This window comes from Rhinopithecus roxellana, chromosome 17, assembly GCF_007565055.1.
Source record: "Rhinopithecus roxellana isolate Shanxi Qingling chromosome 17, ASM756505v1, whole genome shotgun sequence".
NCBI classification, from domain to species: domain Eukaryota; kingdom Metazoa; phylum Chordata; class Mammalia; order Primates; family Cercopithecidae; genus Rhinopithecus; species Rhinopithecus roxellana.
In genome coordinates, this window is record NC_044565.1 from 46,942,264 (window position 1) to 46,969,237 (window position 26,974).

General features: G+C 58.4%; 1 protein-coding gene across 2 annotated transcripts in view; it reads right to left on the reverse strand.

The window, feature by feature from the left end:
• Positions 1-27: 27 nt before the first annotated feature.
• The window catches only part of ARHGAP39 (Rho GTPase activating protein 39), a 153,929-nt gene continuing 126,982 nt past the window's right edge, over positions 28-26,974 (reverse strand). For both annotated transcript variants that reach the window (XM_030921776.1, XM_010375196.2), the window contains 9 exons: positions 26,265-26,348; positions 17,729-19,091; positions 15,808-16,369; positions 7,718-7,810; positions 4,133-4,206; positions 3,077-3,276; positions 2,258-2,349; positions 1,547-1,716; positions 28-1,466 (listed from right to left, as the gene is read on the reverse strand). In XM_030921776.1, coding sequence (XP_030777636.1) covers positions 1,272-1,466; positions 1,547-1,716; positions 2,258-2,349; positions 3,077-3,276; positions 4,133-4,206; positions 7,718-7,810; positions 15,808-16,369; positions 17,729-19,091; positions 26,265-26,348 — 2,833 coding nt within the window. In that variant the 3' untranslated portion in view covers positions 28-1,271. The remainder of the gene's footprint in view (positions 1,467-1,546; positions 1,717-2,257; positions 2,350-3,076; positions 3,277-4,132; positions 4,207-7,717; positions 7,811-15,807; positions 16,370-17,728; positions 19,092-26,264; positions 26,349-26,974) is intronic.

Consider the following 26,974-nt stretch of genomic DNA (forward strand, 5'->3'; position numbering starts at 1 on the left):
CGCGCCCACAAGGAACAGGAGACGGCGCAGGGTCCATGTGCACTTTATTCACTCGCGTCGTCGCCTCTCGGGTCCATGCGTCGGGGCGAGCGTCTGAGCCGGGCGGCACCGCAAAGGCCCCGGGGCCACCCGACTGAGGACGCCGCCCGGGTCTCGGCAGGGCTGGGCCTTTTGTTTTTAATAAATAAAAACGGAACTCTAAAAAATATATATATAAAAAATGGGGAGAAATTAAGTTTTACAACAATTGGAACTCAAAATTCCAAAATGGAGAATGTACAAACTCGGTCCCCCCAGCAGCTCTGGCCTCGAGAACAGGCAGTCCCGGGCCCGGCGTCTTCCCGCTCGTCAGCTGCAGGTCAGGGACGGGGATGGGGTAGAGCTTGGTTTTTGGTCAGAAGCCAAGAAAAAAGATCGAAGAAAAGAAGGAATGACCTCAACTTCCTCTGCACGGAGGACGGGGACGGCTCAGAGATAAATAGCATTTAGGTTAAAACTATGTCATTAGCAAATTTAGTTCTTATATCTTTCCCTCTATTTATATCTCTATACACAGGTGGGCTGCGATGCAGGATAGATTCTGGATTTATAGTTACACGAAGAAAAAATACTCTCGCCCCTCCCCCACCCTGCCCCCAGAATGTCTGCCCAGCCCTGCCCCCTACCCCAGAGGACTTTGGTTTGGGGGCCCCCACCCCACCCACCGAGAGCCTGCCAGACCCCGGGCCCACTGCCCTGGAGCCCCCAAACTCCTGAGCAGTCACCAGCTGGGGACCACGGGCCGAGGAAGGGAGAGGAGGCGGGACAGGTCGGGAAGCTCCCCCGGCGCTGGGAAGAGCTGCGGGTCAGGACAAGGACCGAAGGAAGGGAAGGAGACGGGGGCGGCTGGGCAAGGCCCAGGCCAGGACGCGCAGGAGCCACGGGGAGGCAGCCCGGCCCCACGGAGGGCAGTGTCGCTCGGCTCCAGGACACTGAAGGCACTGAAGGCACTTTCTCGGAGCTGACCTGGGGCCAGCGGAGGGCGAGGCGGTGCCCGCGGGAACTGGCCATGAGGTGGGGGGCCAGAGGCGCCCTCCCCGCCGCTGCTCTGCCCTGACTGCACCCTCAGACCAGGCAGAAGACGTGGGGAGCGCCGGGGCCAGGGGCCTGGGGCAGGGGAGGGGGTTCCAGGGCTGGGCCGGGCGATTCTGGCCCCTCTGCCGGGAGAGCGAGTGCGGGGTTCGGCCTGGCTCGGGGCGGCAGGACGTCCCTCCTGTCCCCGGGCGCCCCCACTACAGCACACCCTCCATGAAGCTGGTGTCCAGGTGCTGGATGAGCACGCGCAGGAAGGACATCTCCTTGCGGGTGTTCTCGAAGATAACGCGCGGGTCGTCGGACTGGCAGCGCAGGCAGTTGGGCGCCATCACCATGGCCAGGTTGCTTACATCCATCTTGGTGACCGCGACGTTGGCCGGCTGCACGAAGACCTGGAGGAGGAGCGAGGGTGGGCGCGGAGGGGCTGCGGCGGGGAGGGGGAAGCGGCGGGGACCCCCGGGGAGGGAAGTACCTGCAGGAAGCGGATGAGGTAGCAGAGCACCATGCGGTTGATGCGGGGCAGCGCGTGCACCACGGCCACCGCCGCCTCGGGGCTGTCGTAGTGCGCGATGCACTGCTCATAGAACTCGTGCGGGATCAGGGGCTCCTCCAGCTCCCGGTACCACAGCTTCAGCAGGGATGCTGGGGACACAGCACGGGGCTTAGCGGGCCTGCTCGGCGGGCACCCCTGGGCCAAGTGGGGTTCTGTGGCGGACACGAGGGGTGCTGTGGGTGACAGGCTGGGAGGGCCGGCCCATTCTGGACAGGGCCCATCTGACCCGGCTGGGCCCGGACCCCAGAGGGCCTTTCAGCTCCTAGGGGCCCGAACTTGATCCTGGAGGCATGGGGGTCACGCCAGCAGAGACGTGCCAAACAGGGTTTTTCTCAGGAGTCTGTGCAGCTGCTGTGAGGGGGTGTCTGCACAGCAGGCATGGCGGAAGGGCACAGGGCAGAGAGCAGCAGGTTGGGAGTGGGCTGTGCTGCACAGGCAGGCCTCGGGGTGCCCCGCAGACACCTGGGGAGACTGTGCAGTGGGCACGAGGGAGAATGTGCTGGAAGTGACTGGGAAGCCATCATATCACTGGGCAGGAGGCAGGATCAGGGTGGACTCCAGAGGCGGAGACAGGGACCCCTTAGCCACAATCTGAGCTAGGCCTGCTCTGCTGCAGTGTGGAGGACTCACCAGGGACATGGGGGTCTTCCAGGCCTGTGGGCACCTTCCACTGGTCCACCTGCAGCTTCAGAGCATTCACCTCGTCAATGTCCCCAGGGACCCTGCAGGACACAGGGCAGGTCTCAGGCAACAGGAGCCTGCATTGCGGCTTCATGATTCCGCCTGGACACTCCCTCCGGTCGGCCCCTGCTGACCCCTGGAGGGAGCGAAACCTCAGGACCCCCTGCCACCCTGGTTGGCCTCTTTCCCATGAACCTGGGTGGATGGCACTCTTCAGGATTCCTGCCCCACACACCTGGGTCCGAGTGTGGTGCTTCCCCAGGCCACCGTCCCTCCCTGGACCCCTGCTGGCTCCCTGTGTGGATGCCCTCACCAAAGCACCACTGGGGCTCAACCTGCAAGCCTCAGTTTCCCCAGCTGCCCTCCTGGGGCCTAGGTACCCCTTGCCCTGACAGGTGAGTCACGGGAGTGGGTGGCACCCTGTGCCATCCCTGTTCTCAGACGAGGGCTGCCTGTCATCTGAGGCTCACACCCTGGGCTGCCCATGGCTGGTGTCCAAGCATGCTCTGGACCCTTGGTGGCCATCTGCAGGGGCGCCCTCCCTGGCTGGCTGTGCTGTCTCTTCAGAATGAGTCCTGTCCTCTTTCCTGGCCTGCACACCCTCGGGGTCAGCTTCCACACTGTGGCCCCAGCCTTCCATCTGCTCTCTAGTAGGGGGTGCGGAAGCAGCCCAGCAGGTCGGAGGCTTAATGGCCCCTGCATGCCAGAGATGCATGGTGGACACACGGCTGTGGCCCCCACACCCGGCGCCCAGGGTTGCCGTGGCACCTGAAGATGCCCTCTGTCTGGTCACCGTTGAGCGCCAGCACCTCCTCAGAGAGCCGTGTCTGCACCCAGGGCAGCTGGCGCTCAGGGTAGCGCTCCCTCTGCATGCCCATGACCTCTTGCAGTGCGCTGCCAAACATGGACGGGCTGAACACGGCGTTCTTGGCGTGCCGGATCTCCTCCACGTTGGGCTTCTTCAGCCCCTGTGAAGACAAGAGGCTCCGTCCTGGTCTGGCCTGGCCGTCCTGCTTCCAGCCCTCCTCGCCCCCAAACCCTAACTCCTCCTGGGCTGCCCCTGGCTCTGCCTCCCCGCCTCTCATCCCTGTGAACTCCTGGCTCCAACTAGAGCTACGGACAAGCCCAGCTCCCTGGCCGGAGTCACTGTCTACAGCACCAGCTCGCAGGGTCCCTTGGAAAGGTGGGAGTGTCCCCTGGGCTGGCCAGGGCTGTTGAGGAGCACAGGCCAAGCTGGCTGAGCTGGGGTGAAACTTCCAGAAGTCTGTGGCAGGGCTGAGAGCCCTGGGGAGGGATGTGATGGGAGCAGTGCATCAGAGAGATGACGTGGGGAAGGGGCCAGGCTCTTGGGACAGGTCCAGGGAATGAGATCCTGTGGTGCGGTCTGACTGAAGCCCTTTACCTTCCTTGCTCCTGAGCTGGAAGTCTGGGCCTGGGAAGAGCCCCTAGGGGAGGGTACAGGTCAGAACACGGGGTTGGCCTGGCACACCCCACCACTCACCTAGGTGGGCTCTGTGTGGCACCCTCTGCACTTCTGCCCCACACCAAACTGCAGGCGGGGCTCCCGGGGCTGTCCACCCAGGGTCTCTGTGTCCCCGCCTGCCCTCCCCAGCCCCCCAGGGTCTCTGTGTCCCCGCCTGCCCTCCCCAGCCCACCCAGGGTCTCTGTGTCCCCGCCTGCCCTCCCCAGCCCCCCAGGGTCTCTGTGTCCCCGCCTGCCCTCCCCAGCCCACCCAGGGTCTCTGTGTCCCCGCCTGCCCTCCCCAGCCCCCCAGGGTCTCTGTGTCCCCGCCTGCCCTCCCCAGCCCCCCAGGCGCACCCGTACCTTCTTGGCGCCGGTCAAGGCTGCCTTCTGCAGCTTGTGGTAACAATACTTGGCATATGTGCTTATCGCCACCCCTGTAAAGAAATGGGACCCGATCAACCTGTTGTGGATGTGTGGACGTGGGGCCAGAAGAGGGGTGAGCAGACGCAGCTCCTTCAAGGGCCCTGGGGGGCTGGGCCCCAGCCACCCCCTGCCCAGCGCAGCAGGTCCTCACACTCTCTCAGGCAGTGTCCTTTAGAGCACAGACCCAAGGAGCACGTGCCCACCTGCGGAGGGACAGGCTGGGGAGGAGCCCTTCTGGCAGCTCCACCCACCCTCCCAGGGCCACACAAGAACAGGAAGAGAAGGGCCTGGGTCTGAGGCTCTAGACCCCACTGCTCCCTCCCTGGGGCCTGACCAGGCAGCTGTCCAGGTATTTGACTCCTCTCTGCTCCAGGCCCCTCCCTGGCTTTTGGGCTCTGGGCAGGAGCCCTGGAGGAGTCATTTCCACCTACTCAGCACCCACAGCCAGTGCTGGGGGAGGCAGACACTGAGCCATCTGGACAGCAAGCCCAGCTCTGCTGCAGCCCTGGGCCTGAAGTACCACCTTCGGGCTCTTCTGAAGGACTAAGGTGGCAATGAGAGGGCCCAGTCTCCTTTCTCAAGGGAGGGGCTTTCTAAAACTCAGCCCCTGACAGCACGGTCCCTGAGGGGAGGGGCAGTGTGCCTGAGTCAGCACCTGGGGAGGGACTCAGGGACCTCAGCCTGGGGAGTCTGCAGACACAGGGCCCAGGGGAAAGTGCCAGAAGGGAGAGGATTCCCAGGCTGGGTCTGGAAGGCGCAGCACCTTCCTGCTCCAGGTCGGGAAGAAGCAGATGAGAGAATATGCCAAGAGAAGCCGTCTGGGACCAGGGGAGCCATGGACCTTGGACAGTTGGACAGGACCCTGTGCTTCTGGACATGAGACCTGCCCCAGCACCCAGAGCCTACCGCCTGGCAGGGTGAGGGGGGCCTCTGGATCCTGACCCCCAATCGGAACGTCTTTGTCTTCTTTGAAGGAGCAGTTTCTGGTGGACAGCTGAGGACAAGGGGTCCTTGGACCACGTTCAGAAAGTACACACATGTCTTGAGTCCATCTCTAATTGCCACAGAGGAGTTGACATGTGACTACTAACAAGACTCTTTTTTAGAGTAACCAAAATGAATTTTTTTTTTTCATAGATGTTTAGGTCCTAGGAAATCTGTCATGGTCCTTGGGGCCGCAGGTCCTGGCAGAGGATCTGGCCCCAGCCTCCAGCGTGGGACCAAGGGTCTGGGCCTTCCAGGCAGGCTGTGAGGTACCCTCGTTTTTCTAGAATGGATGGTGCCCACACACACTGGACCCAGGCTTCAGAGCCCCAAGAAGGCGGCAGAAACCCAGGGCCTCAGCTCAGCAGTTGGGAAGTGGAGTCACTAGGCCGGGGGACCTGCGGCAGACGGCAGGGCCGGGCCTCCTGTTTGCTGTCCCTGCGGGAAGACAGGCCCTGATATCCTGTCCCCAGGCCCCTGGTGGGACAAACACCCAGCCCCAGCCTGCCTGGGACCAGGACACCCTCCAACAGTCTGTGACTGGGACACACCAAAACCACCGCTTCTCAGCTGATGGGGAACATGATGCAATCTCTCTGTGCCTCAGTTTACTCCTCTGTAGGATGGGGACCGTGACAACGCCTGTCTCATGCAGTGCTCAGCAGGCAGCTGCCGGCGTCACGAGTGTACTGGGTAGGCCAGGGACTGAGGCCACACTATCCTACCTGCAGCTTCACTCTGGGGGTCAGGCTGCCTGTGCCCTAAGGTCTAGAAAGCTGGGGATGACTGCAGCTCACGCTGCATCAGGCACAGGGCCAGGCACCAAGGTGTCTGCTGACCTGTGGTATGAGAGTGGGCAGTGCTCATGGCCAGCCCAGGGAGACCCTCCCCTGTGTGAGGTGCTCTGCTCTGAGCCCACTGCCCTGATCTGACCTTGCCTGACCTCAGCCCTCATCTCCATCCCCCTCCAGCTGCAGGCAAGCCCAGGTGGGATGGCTGCCCATGGAGGGACCCACAGCAGCAGCTCTCCTAAGGTCTGTGCTGCTCTGCTCGGTGGCCAGGCCTGCCCCGGGGACCTTAGAGCTACAGGACCAGGTCACAGGTCTCCCAGGTCGCCAGGTGTGACCAGGGCCTCCTGGTGTTGACACACTCTGGGCTGCAGTGTTCCACTGGGCTCCACTCCAGCACAGGGGAGTCTGCTCCCTGCTCCGCCTGGCTGCAGCCAGGAGACTTTTACGGCCAATGGTGTTGGTCCAGCTCTCAGGCCACCAGACACCAGCTCAGGCAGGAGTGCAGAGCTCCTTCTACGCTGCCCCAGATGGAGTGGTCTGAGGATGTCTGTGACCAGGAATCTCACCCCTACATTGCAGCTAGCCCTCTTCTCCCAGGGTCCTGGGTGAGACCAGGCTGGGTGACTTGGGACTGGGTCACTGTACCCTAGCACAGACCTGTTGGTGGCAGCCTTGGAGGCGCCAGGGTGAGGACAAGTCCCTAGCCCGGCAGATGCCATTCTGGCATTCCCCACGAGGGCCCTTCATGCTCCTGTAGCCTCCTGCTGGCCCCGAAGTTGGCCCTAAGCAAACCTCATCCACAGAAAGCTTGCTGGCACTGTTCTGGGCCTGCATAGGCAGCACACAGTCAGGGATGGCTTCCTCGAGGAAGGGGTGCCTAAGTCAAGTGGTCTCAAAGGAAGTGAAGTGGAGCGGAGAGGTGGTGGCGGAGCTCTAGACAGATGAGTGGGCATGAGGCACCAAGTGTGGCAGGACCACACTGCAGAGCGGGGAGGGTGGCCCTGGGAGCCTGTGTGTGTGCGTGTGTGCGCGCAGCTGACATGGTCGACCACACTGCAGGAGTGGGGAGGGTGGCCCTGGGAGCCTGTGTGTGTGTGTGCGCACAGCTGACATGGTCTGACAGCACAGCTCTCAAAAGGGCACAGCCCTGGGTTTACAGGGCTTTCCTGAGCCAGGGCCTGGGGGAAGGTGGAGAGGTGGAAGCTGTGAGAGTGTGGGTGGTGGGAAGGTTGCTGGCGGGGAGGGTGGGGAAGCCCTCTCCCAGCTTCTGGGGGCCACCATCAAAGCAGGGGACGACTCCTTGCTGATTCTGAATGCAGGCTTGGCTCCTGTGGCCCAGGGGCAGCCCTGGGCTGGAAGACAGGGCTGAGGGGTACTTGTCTGCAGGGCACCACACACCTCTCCACCTGCAAACTTCCCTGTGGGGGTCAGGCCCACTCGCTCACCTGGGGGCACCTCCAGTAGCCCTCGGCCAGCAAGTCCTCATGCCCCCACCCCATCAAGAACCCAGCAAGCAAGTTGGAAATGACTCTGGGCACCACCAAGACAGGTGTGGACAGGCTTGACCTCTTCAGGGGTCCAGTCAGTCACCTGGGCCCTCCAGCTCGCTCAGGAGGCCACAGGCCTGAGGTTAGTGGCCCCATCCCTCCCGCCCAGAAGCGGTTAGAGAAGAGAAGGCCAGGCGGCCGAGGCTGGAGAGCAGAGCTGTGCAGACGCAGCGCCCAGGGGCTGCGGGGAGAGGCCCTACCATCCGGATCTTCAACATAAGGCTTGGGTTTCTTTCTCAATTTGGACTTCTTCTTAGTGTTTCTTTCCAGGAGCTCTTTTATGTGCTGTGTCACTGGGGAGCAAAGAGAACCATGAGGACCACAGAACACAACGCCAGGAGCCAGCGCCCACTCAGCTCCCACACTTGGCCGGTGAGCAGGCCCCTGGGCCTGTTGGGGGCTCACGCTGTTTGGCTGGGGGCTGAGCGTGTCTGGGGGGACGTGGCTGTGTGTGTGAGTGGCAGAGAGGTGCCAGGGGCCCTTCTGAGCATTGTGGGCTGGGAAGCTGCTGTGCCCGTACTGGCCTGAGTAGAGGTGCAGGGAAGGCGTCTGGGGAGTAGGAGGAGAGCAGGCAGCTTCTGCCCTCTGGCTGGCAGCAAGGCTGGGGCGGCCATGGCCTGGACTCTCTGCATGCCGGTCAGAAAACCAACAGAAACGAGTGGGCGAAGGCAGCTGGCCCCAAGCCAGCCACTGCAGTCAGAGGAGGGGCTCCCCTCAGGCTGATCCCGGCCTCCCGCTCTGCACAGCGTAACTCCGCACTGCGGCCACCGGCCTTGATGACCTAGCTGAGGTCACGGCTGCCAGGCTTCTGTGAGGTGCCGTCTCCTCCCCCCGCTCCGTGCCACACTCTGTAGGAGGAGTCACTGTGCCCGGCCCACACCTGAGGGGTGGGGTTAGGCTCCAGCTCCTGGAGGGTGGACATGCATGTAAATTGTTTGTCATTATTCTGCACAGATTTGTCTATGCCTATCTATTGGATTATTCATTTATATCAGTATGGACTTACGGATTTTTTTTTGTGTGTGTGAGATAGGGTCTCCCTGTGTCACCCAGACTGGAGTGAGTGGTGCGATCTCAGCTCACTGCAACCTCCACCTCCTGGCAACCTCCACCCACTGCAACCTCCACCTCCCGGGTTCAAGAGACCCCACCCCCCACCTCAGTCTCCCGAGTGGTTAGAATCACAGGCACGCGTCACCACCTCTGACTGATTTTTGTATTTTTGGTAGAGATGGGGTTTTACCATGTTGGCCAGGCTGGTCTTGAACTTTTTTTTTTGAGACGGAGTCTCACTCTGTTGCCCAGGCTGGAGTGCAGTGGCCAGATCTCGGCTCACTGCAAGCTCCGCCTCCCGGGTTCACGCCATTCTCCTGCCTCAGCCTCCCGAGTAGCTGGGACTACAGGCGCCTGCCACCACCCCTGGCTAATTCTTTTGTATTTTTAGTAGAGACGGGGTTTCACCGTGTTTGCCAGGATGGTCTCGATCTCCTGACCTCGTGATCTGCCCGTCTCGGCCTCCCAAAGTGCTGGGATTACAGGTGTGAGCCACCACGCCCGGCCTACTACTTATGGATTTTATTTTATACTTGGGTTACAATCCAATGGGTCTTTATCTTGTTGCTCAACTTGCTCCAGGCTTGGCCACTGGGAACTCCTTCCGCTGGCTCCTGTGTCCCTGTGGCAGGCGTCACCCCCACCTCTAGCACTTTCTCACTTTTGACTCCATCTCGTATTGTATATATGCCCTGCACCAGCCCTGGAATCACCCATTTCTCCAAGGAACTCTGGATCCTTTTAATGGAAAACGGTTATTTAGAAACCAAGATCTGGGTTTGTGACGTGCTTACTGCTATCAGGAAATCACTGCTGCCGGCCCTGTCAACGGACAGAATGAGGAAACACCTACGTGCACGCTAACGCCTGTTCGCACGCACATCTGTAAATATTTCTGGATGTCACCGTCTGTCTCCGTATCAGCTAAACATGGCCTCTAACTTGATTCCACTACCGCTGTTAGTCGCTCCGGCTTCCTCCCTTTCCATGTCTGTAACTGGTGTATCTTCTCATTCTTTTAACAGTCTTTTGTAGGAGACTTAATTTTGATCAAATCCGATTTATCCATGTTTTTCTTTTATAGATAGTACTTTTGGAATTATATATACAAATCTTTGCCTCCCTCAGGAAAGCAAGCATTTTCTCCTGTTTTGTTCCAGAAGTTTTATAGTTTTAGGTTTTATATCTTGGTCTCCGAGTGATCCATTTGCAGTTATTTTTTTGTGTACACTCCAAAATATACATTGAAATTCATCTGTTGTTTGCATTTGGACACCCAGTTTTCCCAGCACCCTCGAAGGAAAAGACTGTCCTTTCTTCACTAAGTTGCCTTTGCAGCGCTGTGGAAAGCTGGCTCATGCGCACATGGGTCTGTTCTCACCTTGCTCTCTGTGGCACTGACCCCCTGTCTACCTCAAGGCCAGTGCCACACTCTCTTGTTGGTCTAGCTTCATAACAAGTGAGGTGCTGTAAATCCTCCAACTCTGTATTTTTTCAAAGGGGTTTGGGCTATTCTAGGTCCTTTGTAGCTCCTATGCATTTTAGAATCAGCCTGCCAATTTCTAAAATAAAAAAATGTGTACAATTTGCGTTCAGATTTAATCTATGCATCAGTGTGGTAGAAGTGAGGGCCTAACAGCACTGAGTCTTCGGACTCATAAGCACAGTAGACCTCGTCGTCTACTTTACTGTGTTACTTTCAGCAATGGTTTGCAGTTTTTACTGTGCAGGTATCACACGTCCTTTGTCAGATCTATCTCTCAGTATGTCGTATTTTAAAATGCTACTGCAGGCAGGCACAGAGAAGCTGAGGCAGAAGGATCGCTTGAGGCAAGGAGTTAAAGATCAGATGGGGCAACACTGCAAAACTTCATCTCTACAAAAAACTTGAATTGGCCAGGTGTGGTGACTCAGGCCTGTTGTCCTAGCTACTCGAGATGTTGAGGCTGGGGGATCATAGCTTGAGCCCAAGAGTTGGAGGCTCCAGTAAGCTATCATACCGCTGCATGCCACCCTGGGCCACAGAGTCTCAGAAGAAATAAATACATGCGATTGTACTCCACCCTGGAGACCCTGTCTCTAAATAAATAAATACATTCAATTGCAAATGGTATTTTAAAATACCAGCTTCTAATAATCTGTTGCTAGTATATAGAAATGTGAGGCCAGGCTTGGTGGCTTACATCTGTGATCCCAGCACTTTGGGAGGCTAAGGTTGGAGAATCACTTGAGCCTAGGAGTTCGAGATCAGCCTGGCCAACATGGTGAAACCTTGTCTCTACAAAACTTAAGAAAAAAATTAGCTGGGCTTGGTAGTGCCTGTGGTCCCAGATACTCAGGAGGCTGAGGTGGGAGGATCCCATGAGCCTGGGAGGTGGAGGCCACAGTGAGCCATGACAGCACTACTGCACTCCCCTGGGCAATACAGTGGGACCCTGTCTGGAAAAAAAAAAAAAAAATTTATTTATTTGAAATGAAGTCCCTGTCTGGGGATTAAAAAAAAGAAATAATTAATTAATTAATTTGAAAGAGAGTCTTGCTCTTGTTACCCAGGCTGGAGTGCAATGGCACAATCTCAGCTCACTGCAACCTCTGCCTCCTGGGTTCAAGTGATTCTCCTGCCTCAGCCTCCCGAGTACCTGGGATTACAGTCACATACCACCACACCCCTCTAATTTTTGTATTTAGTAGAGACAGGGTTTCACCATGTTGGCCAGGCTGGTCTCGAACTCTTGGCCTCAAGTGATCCACCTGCCTCAGCCCCCCAAAGTGCTTGGATTACAGGCGGGAGCCACTGAGCCCAGACTGCTTTCCTTATTAAGCAGAGTTTTGACCAATCCTTTGTTTTCAGCATCAGGGTCACCCTCTTCCCCCTTTGCTAGAGGAATCTGGCTCTACCCACTTTGGAGCTTTTAAGGGTTTGCTGCCTGCTTTAGCTTTTCCGTTTTCCCACCATCTGCCCAGGATTCACTGTTTTTGGTCCACATGCTCCAGCTTCTAAAACAGTTGTTCTTCCTTTTCCATTTTCTTTTTCTTTGTGGGTTTTAAAAATTGTGGTAAAATACATATAACATAAAACTTACCACTTTAACCATTTTAAAATAGACAGTGCTGTGACATTAAGTACATTTATACTGTTGTACAACCATCACCACTGTCCATCTCCAGAACTTTTTCATCTTCCCGAAGTAGACCGCTATCCGCATTAAACCCTCACTTCCTGCTTCTCCCTCCCCCAGTCGTGGCACCCACCATTCTAGTTTCTGTCTCTTGGAATCTGACTCTTCTAGGACCTCATAGAGGTGGAATCCTACAATCTCCATCTCTGGGAATCTGACTGCTCTCGGGCCTCGCGGAGGTGGAATCCTGCAATCTCTGTCCTGTGACTGGCTTCTTGTCTTTAGCATGATGCCCTCAAGGTTCATCCACGTGCATCTGTCAACACTTCCTTCCTTTTTAAGACTGGAAATAATTTTCCATTTCGTGGCTGGATACGTTCTGTTTCTCCACTCATTTGCTGATGGATCCTTGGCATGTTCCCACCTTTTAAGTTATAAAAACTGCTGGGAACGGAGTGTACAAATCACCGTTAAGAGTCTTGGCTCCCAGCTCTTCTGGGTCATTCCAGAAGTGGAAATGCTAGATGATATGGGAATTCTATTTGTAATTATTTGAGGAACTGCCTACTACTTTCCACAGTGGCTATACCATTTTACATTCCTTTCTGTTTTTTCTGCCTTTAAAAAATGGTTTCACTGGCTGGGCGCAGTGGCTCACGCCTGTAATCCCAGCACTTTGGGAGGCCGAGGCAGGTGGATCACGAGGTCAGGAGATCAAGATCATACTGGCTAACACGGTGAAACCCCGTCTCTACTAAAAATACAAAAATTAGCCAGGCGTGGTGGTGGGCGCCCGTAGTCCCAGTTACTCAGGAGGCTGAGGCAGAATGGTGTCAACCTGGGAGGCGGAGGTTGCAGTGAGCCGAGTTCACACCACTGCACTCTAGCCTGGGCGATAGAGTGAGACTCCGTCTCAAAAACAAAAAAAGGCTTCACTGTCATTTTAGTGAGTTCAAGGTAGAGGTGAGGCAAATGCCCATGTTCAATCTGCTGTCATGAGCTGGAAGCCAGGAGACCTTGCTGGATGCATGAAGAAGAGCAGTGAGTGAAATCTTTAGGGGTCTCCAGCCTTCCAAAATACACAGACGTGGAGCAGGTGGGAGAGCTGAAGCTACCATACCCACTGCCAGGTGCGCTCGATGTCTGTGTCGAGAACCTGTTGAGGGAGGTCCTGGGGACCAGCCAGGAGACCAGAAGGTGTGACCACCCATGAGACAAGGCTAAGCTGGGGGCATCACCTTGTGGGGCCTCAGTCCCCGAGGGTGGGGACCACACAGTGCAGGTCATGTAGGTGCTGGGAGATAAGACAATCAAAGGCTCCTGAGGCTGAGGCAGGCAGGGTGCTCAGGGCAATGCACCAGGCTCAGCTTTGCCCCTCACCAAGGGTCCCCAGGCTACAGTTTCCTTTTTCTAAGAACTCTGCTGCAGCCTAGCTGGCCCTCCAGAGCATAGGCTACATCCTACATCCTCCTTGGCTGATAGGGCCTGTCTTTCTTCCCGCCCCTCCCCTCCTCTCCTCTCCTCCTTTCCCTTTTCCCCTCCCCCCTCCCATGGGGTCTTAGCTGGACACAATGGCTCATGCTTGTAATCCCAGCACTTTGGGAAACTGAGGCAAGTGGATCAACTGAGGTCAGCAGTTTGAGACCAGCCTGGCCAACATGGTGAAACCCTATCTCTACTAAAAATACAAAAACTAGCCGGGTGTGGTGGTGCTCACCTGTGGTCCCTGCTATGTGGGAGGCTGAGGCAGGACAATTGCTTGAACCCGGGAGGCAGAGGTTGCAGTGAGCTGAGATCGCACCACTGCACTCCTGCACTCCAGCCTGGGCAACAGAGCGAGACTCTATCTCAAAAAAACAAACAAACAAACAAAAAAAAGAGGGGGTCTTGCTCTGTTGCCCAGGCTGGAGTGGTGGAGTGCAGTGGTGCATTCATGACTCACTGCAGACTTAACCTCCTGGGCTCAAGCAATCCTCCCGCCTCAGCCTCCCAAGTACTTGGGACTACAAGCATGCACCACCACACCTGGCTAATTTCCTTTATAACATTTTTCATAAAGACAGGTTCTCACTTTGTTGCCCAGGCTGGTCTCAAATTCCCAGGCTCAAGGGATCCTCTTGCCTCCGCCCAAAGTGCTGGGACTCCAGGTGTGAGCCGCTGTGCCTGGCTGGGACTCCAGGTGTGAGCTGCTGTGCCTGGCTGGGCCTGTCTTTCTGAGCAGCAGGAGGCTGGCTGGAAGGGTGAGGCTCATTTGGGAAGGGATGCCCACCGTGTATGTAGAGGCCTCTCCTCTGGGCTCAGGGTCAATCAGGGACCCTGACAGATGAACCTAGGAGTGGACCCTGGGGCTGGAGATGGGGTTCTGGCTGTGCGGGTGGCCACAGTACCACAGCCAAGATGCAGGCTGCCTGCCAGTGGGACTGCACAGAGCCCCAGTCCTGCTGTACCTCCAACCCAGACAGTGCTCTTGGCCTTCATGGGCCTTCCTTGGCAGAGCTCTGAAGCCATGGCCACCCAGGTTGAAGCCTGATTCCTTTTTCCATGCAGGCCAGGACCCCACAGCTATAAGACACGAGGACAAAGGCACACGAGCCTACATGTGAAGGGCAGTGGCCTGGAGCACACACTCCCCTAGGAGGCCACAGCCTCTACTTACACACAGCAGAAACGGCCCAGCCACACACTGGCTAGGCAGCTGGCCCAAGATGGGCCCAAGGAATCTCAGGCCTTTGTCTGGCTGTCTCCTGGCCCTTCACTTGCCTACTCTTGGGTACCCACTGTGGGCTGCATGCTGTGCTGAGCAGCAGGGGCTCAGCTCCACAGCCTCCAGCTCAGGCACGACATTCCCAGGCCCTTTTGGAAGAGGGCGAGGAGGTGAACTACAACGCCAACAGGAGCACAGCCCCTAGGACTTCACCTGCTTCTTGAAGGGCCCAAGACCAGGGACTGGGCTTCACGGGCCAGCCCAGCCTGCCTGGCACCCTGCTCTGGTCCCCCTCTGCACATGCAGAGCCCCAACCACCTGCCAAGCTCTGCCTCTGCTGTGATTTTGTGTTGAGAAGTCGGGTGAAACTGCATGGCTTCCAAAATCTCCCCACAAACAGCTGACGGGCTGGGTGGTGCCTATACCCAACACTGTCCCCAGGAACCTCCCATTGCCCTGTGGCCTCCACCCTGCCTCTGTGCCCACAGCAGCTTGCAAGCCACCTTCCTCACACCTGGGCTGGGGTAATAGGGGTAAAGCCCAGCAAGGCCCTGACCAGGGGCTCAATCTCTGCAGAGGCAAAGGCAAGACCAGGGTGGGCCCTCACTACCACAGAACAGTCTATGACATGTCTGACCTGGAGAATGTGTGTGTGCATGCGTGCATGTGTGTGTGCATGCATGCATTTCTGGACATCAGTTCTGTGGCTGTGCCCTGCAGATACCCACAATGTGAGGCAGAGGGCGGCTTGCTGCGGACACAGGGCTGTCCGGCTGACGGCACCATGGCCTGGGCCCAGCACACCTGAAGCATCGTCTTGGAGAGCCCTGGGCAGACTCTGGCCTCCCACGTTGCCCCAGGCAGCCATCAGGATGGGTTGACAGCTCCAACTTACGACCCCATGGGGCAGCTTCGGGGCAGCTCAGGTGCTGCATGACCTGCATGTGAGCCACGGTCACTGAGCTGCTGCCTGCTCACAGGAGCCTTCTGCCAGGATCATGCCCAGAACAGACAACCTGGGTCTTGCCAGGGTGGTAATCCCTCTAGGCCACGGACGGCAGAAGGCGAGTGCAGCAGGCATGCAGGGCCCTGACCACGGCTGCTCTGCCCTCAGCCTCTTCGTGCCTGCCCTTGTCAGGGAGCGGGACTGGCCGTAGTGGGCTTGGAGCAGAGTGGATGCGGCCATCGAGGTCCCACGCCCTCGTGTCTGCCAGGGCTCCGGAGCTCTTCGCCTCAGTGCTAGGTGGGGCTCCAGAAAGAGGCCACACAGGATGTGGGGTGTTTCGGGAGGTGTGTGTCAAGCCACGGCCCTGTGTGGAGGGCCGCCAGACTTTACCAGCTGCCACCCAGCACAGTAGGAGCCCGCTCCACTGCCCTTACCTGAGCTGGAGGCAGAGCCCGTGCATGGCCTTACCTTTGGTGTCGTTGACGGGGTCCATGTGTCGGTAGATGTAGCCTTCCAGGTAGGAGTGGAACTTGGGAGTGGGCGGGAAAAAGGCTAGGCAGATGGCCATGAGCTCCCAGCCGCGGGCCAGGCTCTCCAGGCGGAAGTTCTCAGTGGTCTGCCGGCACAGCTGGATGTAGAGCTCATCTCGCAGGCCCTGCACGCTCCAGCCCTTGGTGGCGACCTCCAGGGCCACGTGCAGCGGGTCGGCCTTGGCCCGCCGGTCACCCATGTACATTTGAATCAGCTTGAAGAGCTCGCAGGCCTCCTTCTTCACGTGCCGGTCGCTCGTCACGATCATGGGCTTCTTGATGGACTCGCTGCTCCAGGCCAGCATGTTGGCGATGGACACCTTCCGCCGGAAGAGGCCCTGAGTGTGCTTGTTGAAGTGCTTGGAGGCCCAGTTCTCGATGTCCGTCTCCGAGGAGGGCTTGCGCAGCGTGAAGGTGGGGAAGACACAGCTGGAGCTGGGAATGCCGCTGCGGCTCTGCCGGCTGCTCTCGAACTGGGCACAGGCACCGAGGTCCTCAGACTGAGAAGGACAAATGGGGCTGGGCTGTTAGGGGGTGGAGGAGGGCCAGGCAGTTGGGCTCACTGGGCCACAGTCCCCAGAAGTGTGAGCTGGGGCCCCACCAGAGCCAGTCAGGTGAGAGGCCTGCCCTGCTCACCACAAGGCTGCCTGAGGGGGAGGCCCAGGGGAGCCCAGCCTGTCCACAGATGCGGCTGGGGCTCTGGAGCCCTGTACTCCCAGGGTGTGGCAGGGCAGCCTGCTGATGGGTGACCCAGGTGACCTGGCTGAGGGTGAAGCAGGAGGAAGGGGAGCATCCGCTGGCATCCCCAGGGGGCTGACCTTACTCTGCCACTCCCTGAGAAGTGTCAGTGCCCTTGTTCAGGCATGAAAGGCTGCAGTTCACACCAGGTAAAAGTGCTGCCTGGTTCCCAATCCCTTCACTGCTGGGACCCCAGGCCCTTCCTCCAGCCTTCACCCCAGGCCGACCTCCAGGAGGCCCCTCCCTGCCTGCTGCTCTGAGAGGACCCTGGTCCACGCACCCTGGGCCTCTCTGTCCTCTTGTCCTCCTGCATCTTGAGCAGTGGACGCACAGCCTGGAAGCTGTTCTGAGGTCTCCATCCTGGAGACTATGAAGGCCACCCAGGCCCTCGAGGCCTCCCCACCCCAGGAAGCTCCCTGGGTTCTTCCTCCACCCTCCTGGGTCCTCAGACGCTAGGCCTCACCCTGTGAGGCAGAGGCTTCCTGTGTCTGCAGCCGACCAGTGTGAAAGGCCAGGGTCAGGAGGTGAGAACAAGGACGGAGATGCTGGACAGAGGTGCACGTGGCCTCCACGGGATCTGGTCTCCATCAGCTCCAGGAGCCAGGTGGGGAACGTGCCAGAGGCCCCAGGCTGGGTGCAACATCCCTGAATTCCTGGGGCCTCTGACCCCTCAGCAGTTCTTCCTACCTGAGGGAGCCTCGGAGACTGGCTTTGAGAAACACCAGGGAGCCCCCGACACCCTGGCTGCCCGCTCCTCAGGAGTCCAGTCCACGGCTCTGGTGGCCACCACCCTCCCAGTCTGCTGAGGCTGCCTCTGTTCTGTTGCTGGAGTCAGGGTGTGGCCTCCAGCTCCCAGGTGCCCCCAGGATGAGGAAGGCACTGCCAGGGAACCCCCTGCAGCCCACACCCCACGGGGGCCTCCTCGTGGACTCCCGGCTGAGCCCTGACAGCCCGCTGGAGTGAGTGCCCAGGGCCCCGGAGGCACAGGGCTTCAAAACTCTGTGTGCTGTGTGCTGTGTGCACACCCTGGACGCCAGATCTCCTGTGCCCAGCCCACGGGGCCCACTCTGACTGTGCTGGCCCCAGGCTCTCAGGCTCAGCCCCGCCCGCTGGGCCCTCACCTGTGAGGGGTGGAGGTAGGGCTCTGGCGAGGCCAGGTTGGTCTGCACGGAGACGCTCTTCTCCAGTAGGATCTGGGGGAAGCCGAGCTTCTCAAAGGTGCCCCTCCTCCAGTGCTTGTTCTCCTGCTGGGCCAGCGCCTCGTCCTCGCTGAAGGCCCGCACCACCGGCCCCGGCATGGGCAGTGGCAGGGCGCCGTCGCTCTCGTAGCCAGAGCCATCCTGCTGGGAGTCCCAGCTGCTCCTCTGCTTCATGTGGAAATGGGCCTGCTGCGCCTCCCAGGCCAGCCGAGCCTGTGCCAGGAAGGGCTCGGCCGCGCCCCGCGCCCCGTCGGCCTCACCTTCCGCTCGCTTCACAGGAGCGAGGCTGGTCCCGCACGGGGGCTGTTCCTCGGCCAGGGGCTGCTCCACAAGCAGGTCCCCGGGGCCCTCGTTGGGGGTAGCGCTGGTGGCTTGGCACAGAGAGGGCTTTCTGCTCTTTCGCTTGCGCGTGCCCGGGGAGTAGCCTGTGGAGGACAGGGTGTCCTGCTGGCTGGACCAGGACATGGCGTCCTCCTGGGCCTGTGGCAGCGGCGTGGGCGGCTGGCTGTGCCGCAGCTCAGGTCCCTCCATGGTGCTGTAGTCTCCGGACTTGACGCCCAGGCGCTGGTCCCTCAGCAGGCAGGGGCTGGGCTGCAGGGAGTAGGAACCCCCGCCGGGGTTGGGTGCGTACTTGTGCCGCGGGCCGGCGCGCAGCTTGGGGCTGGAGCCCGCCTGCTCCACATAGACCAGCTGCCGCACGTACTCCTTGCCGGCCGGACTGTACTCCAGGCTCAGGAAGCGCTCGGGGCACTTCTGCTTGGTGAGCACCAGCTGCTGGCAGGGCGAGGGGGGACCCTGCTTGTTGGGCTGGAGGAACGGCCGGGGCTTGCGGCCCGGGGACCGCTGGGGAGAGCCGGCCTGGTAGCCCCCGCCAGCCTCGAACTGCACGTCCATGGGGGGCTCATCGTAGATGGGGGCCTGGTACTCCACTGGGGGCTCCTCGTAGAGCGGGGGCTCATAGCCGTAGCGCGGGGAGGAGGGCTGCGAGTCCCCGGAGGGCTTTCGGGGCTGGGCCAGCAGCGGGGAGCTGCTCCCGGGGAGCTCGGCCCTCTTCAGGAAGGGTGATGGCCTCCTCTCTGGGAAGAAGATGGTGCCGTCAGCCTCTGGGGCGAAGGTCTGCAGGCTGGGCGAGTGCTGGCTGCCGGAGGGTCTGCGCGAGCGGACCCCAGGCGGGCCGTCCGGGGCGTAGCCATTGCCCTGGGCGGCGAGAAAGCTGGGCTCGCGGTCAGCGACCTTGATGAGCATGCGCTCTTTGGCGCCCAAGTTCCACCGCAGCGAGGAGGTCCTGCGTGGGGGGTGGACGGGCACAGGTGACTGCCTGCCTGCGGCTCCCACGAACCCTCTGTTGTACATCTTCCTCACTGGGGCCCTGTGCCCTGGAGCCCCTCACACCTGCCCTGCCCCAGCCCTCGCAGCCCTCCCTCTGGGGCTCTCCTGGAGCTGCCGCCCACGACCAGGCGTCTGTCTGCTCTCATCCCCGCCCCTGACCTCGCACAGAGCTGCTTCTATAACTAGAACCGGGGGCGGCCTTACCGCGGCCCTTACTGTGGATGCTGTGCAGGTGTCCCCCGAGCTGCCTGAGCCGCCAGGCAGGCTCCTGGGCCCTGTGTTCCTGCTGAGCGGTGGCGTTGGACCCGTCCCAGCGGTCTAGGTGAGCCCAGCAGGAGCAGGGCACACCACCAGCATCCCACGGCCCCATTTTCCAACTGGGAGCTCCTGTGAGCTCCAAAAAGACTAACTGTCCTCCTCTGACCCTGCCCCAGTCACCACGCTCACTCCAACATCTGCAGGTGTTCCACTAACACCCGCACCTGGCTAAGGGCACCACAGCTCCCTGAGTCACGCTGTCTGCGTCCTCACCAGTCTTGCCAACCCAGTGCATGAGCCCCACTCCCTCATCCGCAACAAGGGAGAGACCCTGCCCTGGGCAGCACTGCGGAAGCAATGCCCACACGTGCTCCACCCCTGGAGGCCCAAGGTCAGCACTGGTCCTGTGTCCACAGTCGTGCCTGCCACGCAGGGTGCTGGACCCAGGATGCTGCCAGGGAGAGATGAGAGGCCCCTCTGCAACCTTCCATCTCCTGGAGGCCACTTGGGTGTGCTTCTCTATTTGGGACGCATAGCACTTTGTACATCTGGGGCCTGACGTCTTCTACAATTTCCAAATGTTACTTTTACCCTGTTTCCTCTCTCTTCTGGGAATCCAACTGCACTCTTTCTTACTGTACACCACTCTGTTTTTCTGAGACAGAGTCTCGCTCTGTCGCTCTGTTGCCAGGCTGGAGTGTAGTGGCACAGTCTTGCCTCACTGCAACCTCCGCCTCCCAAGTTCAAGTGATTCTCCTGCCTCAGCCTCCTGAGTAGCTGGGATTACAGGCATGTGCCACCACGCCCAGTTAATTTTTGTATTTTTAGTAGAGAGATGGGGTTTCATCATGTTGGCCAGGCTGGTCTCGAACTCCTGACCTTGTGATCCGCCCACCTTGGCCTCCCAAAGTGCTGGGATTACAGGTGTGAGCCACCTCGCCCAGCCCCACGTGGTTTTCATGCTGTGTTCTGCAGCAGTTTCCATCGCTTGGCAGCTCCACACTTCAGAATATTTTCTTCTCGGCTGCCTTCCAGTTTACTACTTTTCTATTCAGCTATGTTTAATCTGCTCTTAAACACACTGTCTTAGTCCATTCAGGCTTCTATAACAAAATACTACAAACGAGGTAGCTTAAAAATAGGGAATGGCTGGGAACAATGGCTCACGTCTGTAATCCAAAGACTTTGGGAGGCTGAGGCAGGAGGATCACTTGAGTCCAGGGGTTCAAGACCAGCCCAGGCAACAGAGCAAGTCCCCATTTCTATAAAAACAAAAAACAATTAGCCGAATATGGTAGTGTGCTCCTGTAGTCCCAGCTACTCAGGAAGCTGGGGCGGGAGGATCGCTTAAGCTCAGGGAGGCCAAAGCTGCAGTGAGCCATGATCGCATCACTGCTCTCCAGCCTGGGTGACAGAGTGAGACCCTGTTTAAAAAAAGTAAATAAATAAAAACAAAGGCCGGGCGCGGTGGCTCAAGCCTGTAATCCCAGCACTTTGGGAGGCCGAGACGGGTGGATCACAAGGTCAGGAGATCGAGACCATCCTGGCTAACCTGGTGAAACCCCATCTCTACTAAAACATACAAAAACCTAGCCGGGCGTGGTGGCGGCACCTGTAGTCCCAGCTACTCGGGAGGCTGAGCCAGGAGAATGGCGTGAACCTGGGAGGCAGAGCTTGTAGTGAGCTGAGATCCGGCCACTGCACTCCAGCCTGGGCCACAGAGCGAGACTCTGTCTCAAAAAAAAAAAAATAAATAAATAAATAAAATAAATAAATAAATAAATACAAAGAGCCCCAGGAATTTGGCCAGGCATAGTGGCTCACATCTGTAATCCCAGCACTCGGGGGAGGCTGAGGTGGGAGGATCACTTGAAGCCAGGAGTTTGAGACCAGCCTGGGCAACACAGTGAGACCCCATCTCTAAAACAACAAAAAAAGTAGAAACCCCACACATTTTACAAGCCAGTTGTGTCCCTCTGATTGATGTGGGGTCTTTCTGGACAAGGCCACATTCTCCATTGCCTGGGGGGTTGTTGAGGCAAGACCAGGAAGACATGGCACCCCCTGACCTGCTGGCCGGGCGGCAATCTGCTCCAGAACACTGGGCTGTGGGCCCGCTCAGCATGGCCACACCACCCAGGCGAGAAGTCAGGGCAGCAGCCAGGGGCAGAGTGCAAGTGCCTGTTCCCGGGATTTCTGCTCGTGGCTGCTGGAGGCTGCTCCCAATCTGACACCAGGGGCTAGCCAGGCAGAGTGGATGGTGGCAGCCAACATGGCAGGGGCCACCAAACCCTGAGGGCCAGCTGTGGTGTCAACCCCTCCATGGCCTGGGGACACTGAGGGGTAAAGGGCTCCAGAGTTCAGGAGATCTGGGGTTGAACTCCAGTCTGTTGCTCTGTGGCTGCAAAGGCTCAGATTTCACTTAATATCTTTCTGCCTCAGTTTCCTCCTCAGTTATGATGAAGATTCAACAAAACAATGTGCATGTAGTAAGGCCCTGAGCTCAGCACTGACACAGAAAACCCTTGGTAAATGTGAACCACCAGTTTCACATATCTGTGACTATTTTTACCACTTAACAGATACTGCCTTAGGCCTGGGCCAGGCCTAGGGAAGGGCTGGCACACGGTCCCAGCACAGGGTGCCCTGCTGTGTCCCCAGGGAGGCGCCTTTCTGCTGTCCGTCTAGGGTTGCTGAGGGAGGATGGGGGCTGGCAGGTGGCCGGGAGGGTGGGGTAAGTGTGACGGGAGGTGAGGGCACAGGGAAGGCTTGCTGGTCAGATGCCACACTCTATCCCAGGAACGGACAGGGGTTCTGCCCAGTTGGGGCAGAGATGAAGAAAGGTAAGAAGGCCAGAGGACCTGCCCCCATGCCGAGCACCTGAGTCACAGATGGGGAAGCCCCGAGAGGCCCAGACACTCTCCCCAGGCCATGCAGCACAGACTCCGTGGCAGCTAGGTGAGGACCACGCTAGGTGAGGACCATGCCCCATGGTGCCCAGAGTGTCTCTTAAGAGGTCTCTCGCTCTGCCCCACCCACCCTTCTGCCATCTAGGCAGCTCCTGAGCCTGCGTTTCCCCAACCCCATCGCCTGGCCCTTCTCCTCAGCTCCCCCAAATCACATCCAGTCTCCAGGCCCCGCCGACTGTAATTCTCACCCTTAGTTGGCTGAGCTTGTCCCGGGCCCCTGGGGAGCACTAAACAGCACCCATGGCTCAGCTGCCCCTGCTGGGCTTCCTCCTGGGCAATGTCTGCCCTTTCAGCTGGTCTGGCCTCCCCGACGGGCCTTCACAGCCCCTCTTCCTGAGCCCAGCTCATTCCCATGTCTCTGGGGCAAGTGGAACCCCAGGCCTCTCTCTCCTCCCCCTTCTCTAACCTGTCCTTCTCCTCCTCACCCTCCCTGCCATACCTCTGTAGGGCAGGGGCACCAGTGCAGAAAGACCATCTCCCCCATCTCTCAATAAAACAGAAATCAAACATCACAACACAGGTTGTTCAGTGGACACTTCCAAACTGCAAGGGAAGTTGGAAAATCTTAAGAGCGGTCGTGGCCTCTGAAAATGCTGAAGTCAGGCGGGCAGGGCAGACTCAGTGACAGAGGACAGGATGACACTCAGGGCCTTGAGGGCTGTTTCTTCCAGAGCCTATTTTTGGAGGAAGAATTGGGAGCACTGCACATAAACCAAAGCAGAAACAAAACCACAGCCAGAAGCGCTTCCCTGCTGCTTTCGCTTCTAAGAAACGGCTGCTGTGCATGCAAAGCCTGGATGGAGCCGGGAGAAGTGGGTGGCGGCAGCAGCCGACAGGCTCCCAACCCAATGCCGCAGGTTTCTGAGGAAAACACTCCGCCAAAGTTCCTAAGTACAGACACAGTTATACTCACACAGAACAAGAAACCATACGTCTGAAATCATGCTTGAAAAACAACTTCATTCCTCCAGGCCCTGGGTCCCCCTGTGACCTCACACTCATCTGTGTTCCCTCTGGTGTGACCCTGCCCGGCTGCCTGCCAGGGCGACCCCACTGCTATCCCTGCTGTTCTAGGTGTGGTCTCTTGATACCCTGAGTGCTGGTATCCAGCTGGTGACATTTTTTTTTTCCTATCTCAGTATGCAGAGAACACCAGAAGCAATGTGCTTTTACCAGGCTGAGGTAGTAGGACGCCTTCACTGCAACTCAGGGCTGGGTCAGCTCCCTGGCTTTTGTTTATAATTTCTTTTTCCTGAGTGAACTGCGTCCATATAATTTATTTCACAGGGACTTTATTTCTTGCCATCTCACATGGCATCACACTGGCCCATTATGCTGATGGCAGCTTGTGGAAGGAAGCACCAGGCATGCTCTGGGGGCAGAGTGGGGCTTCCAAGGCCTCCCGAGCCCAGCAGGCCTGGCTGGCTCTCATCTGTTCTGCTCTCAGCCCCTGGGGGGCTGGCGTGGGGCTGGACACCAGCTCTCCTCCCACTTCCCAGAAGCACCCGCATGGCTGTGGCAGCTCACACCTAGGCCTCTAGCATGTCCAGAGGGAAGCTTCACTCCTGATGGGAGTCCAGGTTGGCTGAGGGCGGTATCTCCTACGAGTGGCCACAATGGGACCCTGGCACACTCAACATTCCACCCCAGGAGATGTTGGCACCGTCTGTAATTGTGCCCAGCTTGCTGCATGGCAGGCCCTCTCACTAACTCCCCAAGGAAGATAAGTTCCCTCCTTCCAGAAGCCCTAGATCATAGGGAGAAATGGCTTGGCAGATTCCACCGGGTGCCTGCTCTCAACCAATCTACAAGTGCCAATCTGGCGAGCGTGAGTCCCACACCCACGTATCATGAGAACACACAGAGCACGCGGGTTTCAGCAAAAAGGACTGAGAACGTCTCAGGACAGGTCTGGCTATCCACTTCCCGGCCCTGCTCCACCTTCCCAGCTAAACATGCGTGCATCACCCCAGGGCACTGCCGCCCCAGACATGCATGCATCACCCCAGGGCGCGGAAATCCCCCCGAGGCAGTGCCCTGCTGCTGCACACTGGCAGGCCTCCCTCATCCCCCTGTGGACCCAGTGTCGTCTTCTTCCAGACACCACTGAACCTCTGTCCCAAGGTCTCAGTGACAGGACGACAGTGACAGGGGAGGGGCATGAGGAGGTGGCCAAGCTGCCTGGTGTGGAGCAGCCTCCAACCAGGTCACTGGAGGAGGCCAGGCTGCCACCACCACATCCACACACAGCTTGATGTGGGCTGTCTCCTCCCAGCCATTAGTTTACGGCCCAGAGGTGCAGCTGCTGGCCCTGTGTCAGGGGGGCCTGGCCAGCATGTGGACACACTCGTGGTCTGAACAGAGATCTTCATCAGGCTGAATCACCAGCCAGGTGAAAGGTGCCAGCCTCTGAGAGGGGCCAAAGGCACAGCAGAGGCAGAGGCCACAGGAAGTGCAGCCACTGGAGGGTTGCGGGGGCTGCGGACCTCCGGGAGGATCCTTGGACCTTCGTGGAGACCAAGACCTGGTATGTCAGCTCGTGGGGCCAGAGTTGGCTCCATGGGACTGAAGGAGGCTGAGCCACCAGAATGGCCTGGCAGGTGTGAGGGGCAGGACGCTGGGGCAGGGTTAGCTCAGCAACCCATCCCCACTCCTGATATCCCCAGAGAGGCCAGAAGGTCCTCCTCACCTCACCTGGGACACGTGCTTCCCTGAAAGCTCTGTGGGAGCTGCAGATGAGCTCAGGGATACTGCCAGTGAGTCAGACTCTTGATTCTGGGGAGAATGGTGCCCTGGTGATGGCAGAGCTGAGGCGGTGCCTGGCAAACAAAGACCAGGTGGGCCCGTCCACCATGAAGGATGCAGTCGTGCTGGTCCACTAAGCACATGCTGGGTCTGCAGGAAGCCCCAAGGACGGTGACCAGAGCCAGGACCTGACCTGCCACAGTGGGGTGGTCCTTCCACTACGAGCTCTGTCACTTTGCACTGACCACTGAGTCAGCTGCCCAGATCCATCTCACTGATGAGGAAACGGAAGCTCGGGAAGGCTATAAAACCTGTCCTCCATCCAACAGCCACACTGCTGGGACCAGGGCAGCCTCTAAATCCCTGCCGCAACCCTAATGTTCAACAAACACAAACGTAAGAAACAAACCGTCACCACTTCCAAGCTCCAGCTGTTCAATCGTCCGTGCAAAATGCCAGAGTCCCTTCAGGTCCTCCAGTTCCTTCCCAGCACCACAGTGCTCCTGGGTGGTCCATGCTGCGGACACCCACCCCCTACAGAAACAGCAGCTGGCCCTGGCCCTGCATCTCCTGCAGCCAAGGGGTCACCACCCAGCCAAGGAGGAGAAATCCAGGTGCCTGCCCCTGCCTGGACATCCTGGGAGGTGGAGGGAGCGCCCTGCCCCTGCAGTGTGAAGGCAGTAGGTCTTGAGGGGGGTCTCCAGAACCTTCCAGCAGTCTGTGAGGCTGACCCAGGACTACTGGAAGCCAAAGCCCACCTCTCCACTGTGACTAGCGCCAACCTTCCAGGCGGGCCTGGCAAGTGCTTTGGCACATGTGGCCTGAGCTGCCAGGGGTGGACCTAACTGAGGACCCTCCAGCACTTTGCCGCTCCACCAGCAGGAGGGAAGCCCCTCAGGCTCCAGGCTGCTTACGCTAGGCAGAGACCAAGTTCCTAGACAGGGGCTGCCAATGGGGCTTCTGGGGCATAGACCTGGGGCAGCTCTAAGGGGCTTCTGCCCAGGCCCCTGGCACTGTGGCCTCCACGGCCTTTCCAGCTCTGGCCCTGTGGTGTTGCTGCTACGCGCCACGCACCTCCCGCTCGCAGTGAACCTGGCTCGCTGAGGAGCCCACCCTCCCATTGGCAAACAGGGCCACGCCTGAGACACGGGTTCTACCTGTAGTGAAGAAGCTGGCCGTCCACACTGTAATCCTGGTAAATCTCATAGTCCTTCTCAAGAAACACTCCCGGTGGTGAAGAACTGAAATACAGTAAAATGAAAGAGACATGAATGTAAGCGCAATCATTTAAAAATACAACCAGCCTCTCCCTGACTTAAGAATGTGGCACTGCCACCTCAATTTCCTGGAAATAACCTGGTTCCTGACCACAGGCTGGATTCTTCATCTTCTACCCTGAGTCCACCTCCTTCCAGCAGGGACACACCACTGTGGCCCATCCAGAGGCCAGGGGGTGGCTGGGACACCTGGATTTCAGAAGCTTGAACCACTGGAGCTGGGGCTACTGTTCTAAGGGCACAGAGACGGGGTTAGTGAGAATCACAGCTTCAGCCAGACATAGAAAGATGACCTGGGAAGGAAGCTTGGTTAGAAATACCCTTGGAGACTGTGACTGCTGACGGTCAGGGTCTGGAACATAACAAGTATCTGTGAAATGAATGGTTGAGTAGGCGATTATCCCGACAGATATTCACAGGTATGTGATCAAACCGGTAAGTATTTATGATTTAAAACAACTCTCAGTAGTCCAGAAGTAGAAGAAAATTTACTTAATCTGATTAAGAATATCCAAATTAAACTCAAGGCCTTCAGCGCATTCAGCGGCAAAAGGCTGAGAGCAAACCCACGAAAGTCAACGCAAGACTTA